Source organism: Pagrus pagrus (genome assembly GCF_965226575.1).
Source record: "Pagrus pagrus genome assembly, chromosome: 21".
In the NCBI taxonomy this organism is placed as follows: domain Eukaryota; kingdom Metazoa; phylum Chordata; class Actinopteri; order Spariformes; family Sparidae; genus Pagrus; species Pagrus pagrus.
This window is the reverse complement of record NC_140208.1, coordinates 18,029,751-18,041,835: the sequence shown is the minus strand read 5'-3', so window position 1 is coordinate 18,041,835 and position 12,085 is coordinate 18,029,751. Positions and strand designations below refer to the sequence as shown.

At 40.2% G+C, this 12,085-nt stretch overlaps 2 protein-coding genes across 3 annotated transcripts; one reads left to right on the top strand and one right to left on the bottom strand.

The window, feature by feature from the left end:
* Nucleotides 1-855: 855 nt before the first annotated feature.
* On the bottom strand, nt 856-3,661 carry desi1b (desumoylating isopeptidase 1b). Of its 2 annotated transcripts, none has more exons than XM_084341547.1 (6): nt 3,241-3,661; nt 3,100-3,121; nt 2,900-2,969; nt 2,631-2,740; nt 2,107-2,229; nt 856-1,263 (listed from the first exon to the last, which is right to left on the bottom strand). In XM_084341547.1, exons 1-6 carry the CDS (start codon nt 3,326-3,328, stop codon nt 1,182-1,184), a joined length of 495 nt encoding a protein of 164 aa, XP_084197673.1. In that variant the 5' UTR covers nt 3,329-3,661; the 3' UTR covers nt 856-1,181. The 2 variants fall into 2 exon arrangements, with proteins under 2 accessions (XP_084197673.1, XP_084197674.1); XM_084341548.1 differs by lacking the exon at nt 856-1,263 and adding an exon at nt 1,912-1,971.
* A 1,995-nt stretch (nt 3,662-5,656) lies between these two features.
* On the top strand, nt 5,657-12,037 carry xrcc6 (X-ray repair complementing defective repair in Chinese hamster cells 6). The gene is made up of 13 exons (XM_084341563.1): nt 5,657-5,815; nt 6,189-6,278; nt 6,593-6,708; nt 7,475-7,616; nt 7,914-8,165; nt 8,393-8,579; nt 8,772-8,958; nt 9,261-9,429; nt 9,653-9,814; nt 9,948-10,077; nt 10,797-10,897; nt 11,028-11,144; nt 11,341-12,037. Exons 2-13 carry the CDS (start codon nt 6,206-6,208, stop codon nt 11,538-11,540), a joined length of 1,836 nt encoding a protein of 611 aa, XP_084197689.1. The 5' UTR covers nt 5,657-5,815; nt 6,189-6,205; the 3' UTR covers nt 11,541-12,037.
* The last annotated feature ends 48 nt before the right edge of the window (nt 12,038-12,085 follow it).

Sequence of the window (12,085 nt, the reverse complement as noted above, 5' to 3'; positions counted from 1 at the left end):
AGGCCAGCAGAACTGTTTTACGGTTTTCATCATTTAAACTTGTCCTTACTCTGGCCTTGCCTTTGAAGTGCAGTCCTGTCATGTCAATGATCACAGGGGAAAAGTCTAAGCACTAAATGACACAACTTTAAAAAGAGGAATGATTAAGAGAACGGTTCAGCGACTATAGCTATCTGTATTTTGATCCAGATCCAGATGCAGATGGAATAATGTAGCTTTTAAAGTAACACATTTAGAGGAGTGCAAAAAACCTCACAACACCTGAAAACACACATTAAAAACACCAAATGAAGCATAACTTTGCACAGGTATCAGGAGAATTGTGATAAATTGTAATAAATAGTATTACTCGTGATGAAGAGAGGCTCTCAAACCAGAAGCCCATATGTGCACGTTAAACAAAAACCTGTTTGAATGACCACAAGGTGGTGCTGGGGGGGAAACGTAGCAGCTTATAAGAGGCATTATATGGTGACAAAAAGGGTGAGAGGCAAGGCTGCATGATAAGGCTGAGGTATGATGAAGATAAGAGCTAGTTATATACCAAGTTCTATATATAATGAGGAAACAACATATTTTAAGATTTTTACGTTTACATATTAAGCAGCTAAAAATTTAAGTGTCACCTTCCCATATCTGATTTTATACATGCCAATTAATTTCTGGACAGGTCCTTTAATTGTAACCCATTTTCAAATAGACTGTCACAATTGAGTCCCCGAGTAAAGGACAAAGGTATATTTTTCAAAGCCTCTCAAGAGCACAGCTGTGTAAAAGGATGAACTCATCCTCTAAAATAACTATTTTTAATACAAATCTTGATGATATACTGATTAATGATTGGGCCGAACCAGGTGAAGTACACTCACTTTATAAAACACACAAAAACTCGTAGCTGCACCTGATTTATCACACCCAGAATAGGAATCAACTGTTAAGTCCCCTGGCCCCAGTGGCTGGCACACTTCAGATATGCAGAGTGTGGAGAAACTGAATAACTGAAAAACTGAAGAGAGAAGACGGTCCAAATGATGGCTGGTTAGCTGGAAAAGTGACTTAGAGCAAAGATCAACCTGTCAACAACAGGTGTTATCGGGGTCTGACTGGTGGCTGCTGGTGAGTTTCCCACTCTCGCCAAACCCCTTAAACAAGAGTAATCTCTTTAATGAGCATAGCCCCATCTATCGCTGTCCAGTTATGTTGTTGCCTCCAGGACTTATGACGACAGAATCCAGTAATGGACGGAGAGCCTGGCCAAAAGGCCTAAAGAGGAAACACAGCAGACAGTAAAGGACTGATTGAGCAAAACAAGGAAAGACTGGAAAGAAATATAAGAGGCAGATGTCAGTGTCACAATAACTAAAATATCAATATTACTTGAGTACTTTCTGTGATATTAATATTTCAAAAATGTTGTGATGCACTGCAATACAATATTGTTTAAGTGTCACCTCCATGGGGAGGTATAATTAGTATGGAGAAGGAGAAATCCACCATCACATCTTCTCACTCACCATCAATCTGGGATCTGGGAAAATACTTACACTTGTTTTTGTTGAAAACCAATCTGTTCTTTTTAAAAAAAAAGTGTTTTCCCCCCTCTTCTTTGATGGATTTCTCTCAATTAGTCAAATAAACAACTCAAAGTGAAACAGGGCTTCTCATGAACTCAAAAAGAAATCTTAATTATTTTTAAATGAAAATACAAAAAATAAATAAATATGTTTTGGAAAATAACTAGGGTGAATGCAAAAAGAAATAAAACTTACATTTTAAAAACGAATAAATTAATCAATAAAGTTTAAATGGTAAAGTTAATAGAATAAATACAAAGGTAAATAAATACAGAAGAAAAAAAAAACAAATGTTAATTTATGCCACATTTCATAAATTAATTAATGGCATACTAATTTATAAGGTCATTTATTATAATTTTTTTATCTTGGCAGTTTCGGACCTCCACATGATCAGCTATTCAAAAGAAAAGTATAATTACCATATTATGAATTCAAGATTTCTACAGCAGCATCGCCAGAGATATTAAAACTACAGATTCAGATTAGACAGACAGAAAAAAACGAAGATTATTAAATTGAGTGGACTCACGTGGACAGAATTTCAGATGGAAGGTCTGTGATGTACGATGGGATCTTTTTGCCCGTGAGGAACTGAGCCACCTCGTTGCTGAAAGCGTTGCAGTTGTGCTCAAACACGTTGTACTTGTCATGCCTGTGCACCAGGAGAAAAAACATGAGCGAGAAAGAAATGAGACATACACGTATTTCAGAGAAAAGCCAGAGAGGCCCGACAGGGCGGAGAAGGGCGGGCGAGCAGGAAAAGACAAGATAGAGTCATCGTGAGAGATAACAGGAAGAACAGAGAAGTGTGAGACTTTAAATGTGTCTCTTGCAGATAAAGTGCATTGTTTCATTCTAGAAGAGTTATGGGCCAAAATTAAAATTCACTTTGGCCTGTAATTCTTACTGACATCTGGGGCAATTTCCAGGCAACATCTTACACCGCTGCAGGTTATCTTATTAAAAAGTTGACGAAGCAACAACACATTTTGCAACACAAATGTTTTTATATCTTAATTTTTATTTCACTAAATCTGTGTGGTTAACCCTTACCTGTATGTGGACTCTGACAGTGAATTCAGGTACTCCGTGAAGAGCTCTGCAGTCACCTCAGTGCAGCCAAGGTCCACGATGGAGTCCGGTTCACCCAGCGCGGTGCCACCCTAGGATGCAACACCCCTTGTTTAGATGCCGTTGACAAACACTTGTTGATCCAATACTTTCTAAGTACTTTTATTTCACTTTACAGTAGTTCATGTGGCAAAGGGCCAATAATATGTCATGTGCTTTGTATTTGAGGAAGGCATGAAAATTATTCTTACAGGTGGACAGTTGTTGATACCCGCTCCTCCATAGAAGTACTCCTTTCCATGGAACACAATAGCAGTGTGCCTATAAGACAATATTATATACAATATATTATTATTTACAACAAAAGCCAAACCATTGGAAGCTGTTAACTACAGATAACTGAACAGTCAGATGACTTGTACAAAATAAGCCTGTAATAAGCTGCACTCACCAAATCCCATCAAGCTGTTTCCCTGTGATGATTTAAAAAAAATAGAATCAATCAGAATGACTTATTAAAGTGCTACAGGTCTGATCACACTGTTTCCGGCCTCCACGAGTTCAACCAACAGATAGCTATTCAGAAACTTACCTAGCATGACAGGACTCAGCTGGCGGGCCATGCCTTTGGACAAGTCGTAAATGTACAGTAGCGCTGGATAAGAGTCGGTTTGGTCCATTTTTACAAAAAGGGATTTGTTCAAAATGACGACTGCAGCCACACTAGTGTCAAGTCAGCCTACTCACATCCAACAAGACTTGACCGGTAGGTTAGCTAGCTTACCGGTAGTTAGCAAACAAAACTTTCAAAATAACTTTCAAAGTGAAAAGCTTATCGTGGAATTGTTACAAACACAGGCTACAGACAATTTAAATTAAAAGTAAGAAATAAAGTAACGTTAGCGAAGATAAATCCACTAGTAACAGGCCGATGATGCCGGCTGCTGTGTCACTGTCTCACTGTAAACAATAACATGACTGTCAAAAAGTGCGCTGACATCATGATGGAGGAGCGAGCATGGATGTATTATTAGTGGATACAGGACCGGAAAATGGCCGCCGTTGATTTCAACGGAGTTGCTCGCCTGGCGCATACGCCGAAAAAGTTTCTGACTTCCGGGTTTACTTCCGCGTTATGGGGCCCATAGAGCATGCGCAGTTGAGTCACCCCCCATGATGCTCTGGGGCCTCCCATCATGCCCTGGGGCAATGAGAACGAGCAAATTGCGTTCTGGACAAGCGCTGCGCGCTCATGAGTGCTTGTGGATGAGTTTGACTGGTAACGACAAATCTACACAATCAAATGATGGATTTATAGCGCACATCAACCGATGATGTTCTCAAAGTCATGGTTATAGACTATACATGGTAAATTTGTGTTGTTTCATTTTTTTTAAGTAAGGATAAAACGTTGTTCTCCGCTGTTTTCCTAACCCTCCTCCCGGTCGTATGCATTTGTTTTCAGCGAAGTCAATCGGTGGATCGATGGATTATCATATACATGTTATGTTGTGTGTATTTGTGTAGTCCGATCTGTCATAAACAACAGATTACATGTTACGGGGCGCGTAACGTGTCGTGGACTCACGGTGCCACAGAGATGGGAGCTTTTTTTTTTTCACCGAGACGAGAGAGCTGAGCCTGTGGCCAGAGCGACTGTCTGTTTAGTGTTTCATACTGAACACAGTGACTCAACTAAATGCACACACCTATGGCACTATATTCTACACATGTGAGACACAGTAATGATGGCACATGTTCCACCAAATACTAACAAAGTGATACAGCATGTCCAGTCTCCCTCTATTCAGGATCCTGACTCTCCCTTTCAGGTGGAGCTGCTGTGATGTGTAAACAATGTTGTGTGCGAATCCAATAAAGTGCAAATATCTACCGAAGTGCAAGTGCCATTATTCATGTGCATTAAGTTGATTGTTCATATATGTATAAAAAAAATAATTGTAAAATATTTCCAAGGCTCAAACAAATCTGTCCCAAGTAAAAATTGTTTAATTTGTGATTACAGTCTGCAAACCTGAGAAAAATAGTTTGTAAGAGCCAAGTGAGAGTATAACATGTGACTGCATGTTGACTGTTGTTTTTTACTTTCTTTAAATAGAGAATGCTTTGACATTACGTAACTAAAATGTGCATTTCTTAATTCATTTTATCTTTTTTTTCTATTTTATTCAGCTTTATTATTTATTGCGTTGTCGTTTATACTTGCATCATCATCAGTATGCTCTGCTGCAGACTGCATGACTCCAGGCCATCAGACTGAGACGGTTCAAACCGTAATAAAAGGTCGTTATGACAGGATGAAAAGGATATTAAACAGTCATCATCACCGACACTATCACATGCATGGTAAATAACTTTTTGACTTTTCCACAGCAGTGGACGGCAGTAAGTGAAAATGTGGTCATTAAGCGGGTGATTTAACGCCAAAATACCTTTAAAATTGCATTTAAAAATACATGGCATTAAAATATGAAACTTGTATCACAACTCTGTCTCGAAAAAGACTCACCCTGGAGTCGTTTAATTCACTTTTCCCACCACGTTTAGCCCCGTTCAGAGCTGTCATTAAGCCAACAGGCATCCTCGCTCCCGAGACACAGCACGACCGCGCTTGGGAGTTCACGCACACAGCTGTGACGTCACCATTGAAAATGAGACTTTGGGGGGGCTTTTCTGGCCTTTAGAAAACTTTTTGACGGTTTAAAAGTCCATGACTTAAAAAAATGGAATACAAAGATTAGCAATTAACAGTGGTGACAGCTGGAGGTGTCCTGAGAACAGTTTTACAGGCTTCTCTTTTACTATTACGGCTTATGGGAAAAATGCTTTCTGGGCCCCATGGGATTTTTTGTTGCAATACCGCGAGTGGCCACTGGAAAAAATCGGCGTGCCTGCTGAGAGGCGTCGTCATATCCAGGTTATATTATAGATCCATGGGAGCGAGCAGCCATTCTTCCGGGATCGAGCCTTTCTGTAAAACAAACCCCGCCTACCTCGCTACGATTGGCCAGTATCTCAGATTGGTAGACAAGCGTCCAATAGACGACGTGCCGCTCCGTACGTTCTTTAGCGTGCTCGTTCACGTATCTGAACGCGCCAGCCATTGAAACTAGTCCGGACTTGTGGGCAGAAAGTGGCAGACCACCGTAAGTTGACTGCACACCCCTACAGTGAATAAATATCCGTTCATGTTGTTGTTTTAATGTGTTTAGTCCATATAGTTTTCGTGCATTGTGCATATATTTTCTTAAATAAGCTACCTCAAAATACCTGTGGAACGAGCAGTGCTAATTACAAGCTAAGCTAGCCTGCTAACCTAGACATTGCCCTGGTTATGTTTAAACCTCAATATTAACATTAAAAATATAATTATTAAACTGTCCTATGTAAAATTATTGTTGTAGTGCGAAAAAAAGCACTTTTTATTTGTTCAAGTAGCTAAGTATCGGTATTATTCAAGCTAACCTACTTCATGTTTCCTGTTGTTGCATCCTATTGAACTGCTGAATCCTTTGACAGAACCAGAAACAGCACAGATGGCAGAGTGGAACGCATACTACCGGAATGAGGATGAGGAGGAAGAGCAGGAGGAAGGAGAGCAATCTGGAGGTGAGATGAAAGCCTCCTCATAACTTCATGTGAAGTGCAAATAGGTCAGAATGATCAGCTACCATCAATCAACTCTGATTTGTCATGCCACATTATAATTACACTCTGTATTTCACCAATTAGGGAACTTTATTTGACTCTGATTTGATCACATTTGCATGCCATGCAGTCATGTGTTATGAACTACAGTTATTAACACATAATTTAACATACAGGTTTAAAGATGTTATCAAATACCATTTAAAAGCAAAAATGAAGACATAGTCTGGCCCCTTAAAGTTACACAATAACTAACCAGGCCGCTGTCTTTTCAGGAGATTATTACAAGATCACAGGGAGAGACAGTTTGGTCTTCTTGGTTGATGCCTCCAAGGAAATGTTCATCAAAGGAGAAGATGGACAGCCCTCCAACTTTGACATGACCATGCAGGTAAGATGGCCAGTTATCTTTACTCTCTTTTGCTTTGTCTCCATTGTGTTCTGCCTCTGTGGTTCATGTAACAGCCATCCTTGTACTGTAACAACTGGAAATGTTCGGAAATTGAATTGGGTAATTATTCAGATCCTAACATGGTTGGGAGTTGCAAGAAAAGTGCTGGAATTATTATTATTATTATTATTAGTATTATTATTATTAGTATTATTATTAACATTAGGTAAAGGTTGAGTCGATTAGCCTGTCACAATAATTAGATTATTGACTTCATACACATGTTATCGACTTATGAATGTAGGTATATGATCATTGTACACTGACCATTTTTGATGACCTCAATATTGCCCATTGTTTTTACATTTATGCAAGTTTGCATAAAAATGTCACCAACATTTTAGCCAACATGATACCAGAATAACTACAAAGGTTACCCCTACCTTTATAACACTTGGGCGCAGTATCTACTAATTCCAATGTCCTTATATCAAGAATTAAACATTAATTTGCCTTTAAAGAATGCACTTGCTTTATTTTGATATTATATTATTATTAAATCAGTGTTAAAAAATGACAATGTTTATTGCAATTATTTCTTGGATAATACAACAAAAAGGAGCTATCTTGACAGACCAGTCCAATAGTTTGACAAAGCATTTCTTAGTGTAAATCATCCTCACAAAAGTAATTCAGAGAAAAGGAGACTTTTTTTTTTGACTGAAATAAAATGAGAAATAATAATGTCTGTGTTGTCTCTTTGTAGGTTGTGCGCACTGTATACACCAGTAAGATCATCAGTAGTCACAGGGACCTGGTGGCTTTGGTTTTCTATGGCACAGAGCAGAGCAAAAATCCCAGGAACTCATTCAAGCATGTCTACGTGTACCATGACCTTGATGAACCTGGTAAGATGCTGCAATTTTGAACACCAACCAGCACTTTTTGTTATTGTTATGATATGTTATTTCACAAAAACAAGCACAGTCAAAAACACTAATGTAATGATTTTAGTGAATCTGTACATCAATGCATGACTCATATAAAATGTAAGCATTGTAAGAAAGTTCTGCGATGAAAATTGTGAGCCTTCCCTGATCAGAATGTGTTTTTTTCCCTGTTAAGAATTGCTCTTATGCCCCTATTCATTCTTTTTTCCTCATCTTTCCTCTTACATTAGTCTGTCTCTCCCTTGTTTTCCACAGGCGCAAAGCGAGTGCAGGAAGTGGACGCTCTCCGGGGGGATAAAGGTGCCAAGCTAGCGGCAGAGACCATGGGCAGTGGGGAGACGTCATTAGGTGACGCCCTGTGGTGCTGTGCCAACCTCTACAGTGACATCAAGCTACGCCTCTCTCACAAGCGGCTCATGATCTTCACCTGCAGGGATGAACCACATGGGGGCGACAATACAAAGGACCGACAGGCTCGCACCAAGGCCAGTGACCTCAAAGAGACCGGTATGTCTGAAGCGAAGGCTGCTTGTCTCTCAGGGAAACCTGTAGTACGGTTTTGAAAATCAAATCTGGCTGCAGAAACTTTGCTGTGAAATTTTAGTATTGCAGTGTAATTTTGTAATTTAGGCTGAAAATACAGGTGCAGTTTTACATTAAATGTTAACATTGCAGCTTTTATTATGCTAAGCCTGTATGTCATGGACTTACTTGACTCATTTGTTCTCTCCAAGGTGTTGTCATAGACTTACTCCATCTGATGAAACCGGGCGGCTTCGATGTCTCACCCTTTTTTCGTGACATTGTAAGTCCTCCTGAGGATGAGAGCGAGTTGGGGCTGCAGCTGGAGCCTTGTGACAAACTAGAGGACCTCCAGAAGAGGGTGCGGGCCAAAGAGCAGAAGAAGAGAGCCCAGGCCAGGTAGACATCAGTGACACGTTAGCATTTCCAGACAAATTAAAAGTTATTCACACTGTCTAGAATCCTGCAGATGATTTATCACTCAGTCTTTTGCTTTCTTCATCCATTGTGGTTTGTCTTTGTGTCTTTTCAATCACTCAACCCCTCCTCTCTGCTATTTCTACACCATCCCTCCCTTTCTGCCATCTATAGGTTAAACCTGTGTCTTGGTGAGGGCATAAACGTAGCTGTGGGAATTTATTCAACAGCTGTGCAGGCTCGGAAACCATCAGCCATTAGACTTTACAGGGAAACCAACGAGCCGGTCCGTAGCAAAACCCGAACCTTCCACACCCAGACAGGCAGCCTGCTGCTGCCCAGTGAGATAAAGAAAGCCCAGGTAGGAACAGTCTCATTATATGCTCATTTTGGTTTGGTATCATGAAAGTGCGTTTTGTGAAAGATTTAAACTTATATTAACACGACATTTTAGGTTGAACTGTGTAGTAACAACCGAGTAATACATCTTAAATTATGATCCATTACCCACCAGAAGACATGATGACAAACAACTAAGCAGAAAAATGTATCACCCACAACGAGATTTACCGGAAATCAAGTGATGAACAGCATCACTATCATTATCTGATTTATTTAGTGATTTTGTTGGTGCTTCTCTTTTCTCCTGCACATCTGCTGTAGACATACGGTAAGAGGCAGATAGTGATGGAGAGGGACGAGACCGACGCCATCAGGAAGTTTGAAGATCCTGGAATGTTTCTGATCGGGTTCAAACCGATGGAAAAGCTCAAAATTCACCACCATATCCGACCTGCTGTCTTCCTCTATCCTGAGGAGGGCGAAGTGAAAGGTAGCACTGTTTGTCTGTCTGTGTCTTATTGACTTCAGAACTAAAAGGAAGAATCAGTTGATATGTTTATGATATTTTCCCTTAAGTGTTATCTGCTTTTAAACATGCATGCTTTTTAGATTTAATATTTGAAATGTTGTACCATGAGTGAACAGCAGCCCAGTGGGACTGAACCTCTGTCTTGTCTGTTTGAGCTCTAATGTATGCTGTGTTCTCCATGCAGGCAGTGCATGTCTGTTCTCTGCTTTGTTGAGGAAGTGCAGCGAGAGGAACGTTTTTGCTCTGTGTCGCTGTGTTGCTCGCCGGAACTACGCACCTCGATTTGTTGCCCTGGTGCCTCAGAAAGAAGAGGTGGACGAGGGGAAAGTACAGATTACACCACCAGGTAATACATCGCTGGACTCAGCTACAGTTTCACTGGGTTTAATTAATCCAAAGTGTAGCATATTATAACAAACTTCAGCTTCTTTTGCAATTTCAATTTCAAAAGCTGATGTCACCTCTATTGCCTGTATCAGGTTTTAACGTCATCCACCTGCCATACGCTGACGACATGCGGACTCTGGATCCTCCCCAGGGCCCATCTGCCTCACAAGTACAGGTGGACAAGATGAAGGAGATCGTCTCCAAGCTGCGCTTTAAATACAGGTAGCTGCACATGTTCACTGCTTTAAAGAGGTCTTAGGCCTAGTCCACACATACACTGGACATACGCGTGCCAGTATAAACAGGGAGCGGATTGTAAACTGTGGTCAGTTGCTTAGTTACAGAAAATACTATGAACAAGGCAGGGAAACGTGATTGCTCGTCACAGACTCTTTTTAATTAATGTTATTTTGTCAGTTAAACATTGTAAACAGCCATTTTGTCCCTCTTTTCAGTCATTGTATTGTCAATTGTATCCGTTCCAATTGTGTCTTTCTAAATATAAACAAAATAACGTCCATTTTGTCACAGTACAAACTGTTTCTGAAGAACATCACCCTGGCAAGAGTTTTTCAAATGTCTGTTTTCAGTGACCTAGAACGGCATTTAGGTTTGTACGAAAAGGCCAAAACACATAGAAATAGCTTTGTTTTCAGAAATACCTGTGTAGGTTTAGAATGATTTTGTAGATTTTCAAATTCTGTATCCCTAAAAACCAAAAGCGTGTCTGTAAGTCTCTTCAGTGTTTTTTTGCCACTTCAAAGGGATATTATTCATACATTTAATTGAAATAAGGTAACTAATTTATTTTGTCAGCACGTTCTTGTTGAATATATGAAAACGTTGTGATGACAGACGGAGCAAGTGTGATCTCCGTTCAGACCGAGGTCATTTCAATGTTTTTCTTTCTGTAACGTTTTATTCTTTGCAATGTATCGCAGGAGTGAGGCTTTCGAGAATCCAGTCATCCAGCAGCATTACAGGAACCTGGAGGCTTTGGCTCTGGATATGATGGCTCCAGAGGAAACAGAGGACCTCATCAGTAAGATGCAGACAAACAAACGAACAGAGATCCTGGTTCCTCTTGTGATTGATTCAATCACTTCTTGTCTCCCTCTTATACTGTCTTGTCTCTCTCTCACACTGTCTTGTCTCTCTTTGCTCTGTGTCAGTGCCAAAGGTTGAGCAGATTAACAACCGGCTGGGTCCTTTGGCTCAGGAGTTTAAAGATCTGGTCTACCCTGCTGGCTACAACCCTGAGAGCAAACCAGCTGCCAAACGCAAAACAGGTCAGAGCTGGAGTCATAACAAAAATTAAGCTAAATATCTCTGTTCTGCCCCAAAACGCAATATTTCCAGCGGTTTGAATCTAGTTATTGATCAGTATTTATGACTTTGAAATACTTCTCTGACTGCTTTAGTTATTTTGTGCTGTGGTACAATAAAAATCTGACTTTCCTTTTGACTAAATATCTTCTCTCGCAGCTGATGCCGGAGGCGGAGCTGAGAAGAAGCCCAAAGTGGAGGTGCCAGAAGACGAGCTGAGGGCCCACGTGCAGAACGGCACCCTGGGAAAACTGACAGTGCCTGTGCTGAAGGAAGCCTGTAAACAGTTTGGGGTTCGGACCACTGGGACCAAGAAGCAGGAGCTGATAGATGCTCTGATAGCCCAGTTGGGCTCTTGAGGAGTTAGATATACACCTCACTGTGCCTTCGTAAGCTTGTTTAGATCAGTGTGCGTTCAGCCACTTTGCACAAACCAAGTGCTGGTACATTTTGTGATTCATTTTAAAAGCAGGTAACAGTTTTAAAAGTCACTGTGTGACCTGTGAATTTGGGATAGACAGGACACTGATGAGTGTTCACAAAAGGGTTTCCTGTTGTGTTTGATAAGATTAAACTTACTTTTTTTTAAGAGGCAGCATGGTTCAGTGCAGCTCACTGCTCATGTCTGCAGTTTCTTTGTCAGTTCCACATTACATGAATAATGTTTGAATGTAAATAAGAAGTGATTTTCATGTGACCAAGATCTCTGAAACTGGTTAATGTGGGTTACAACATATTGAAAAAGTCTTGTGTGCATTGGAATACACTGTACTGTAAACACAACAAAATACTCTTAACTACTTATGACACTTGTTGATATTCTTGCATTTGCTTTAATAAAACAAAATCTTTTACAGCTCTGCATCTGCTTTGTTTTATTTTAATAACTGCATGAGTCAGTACA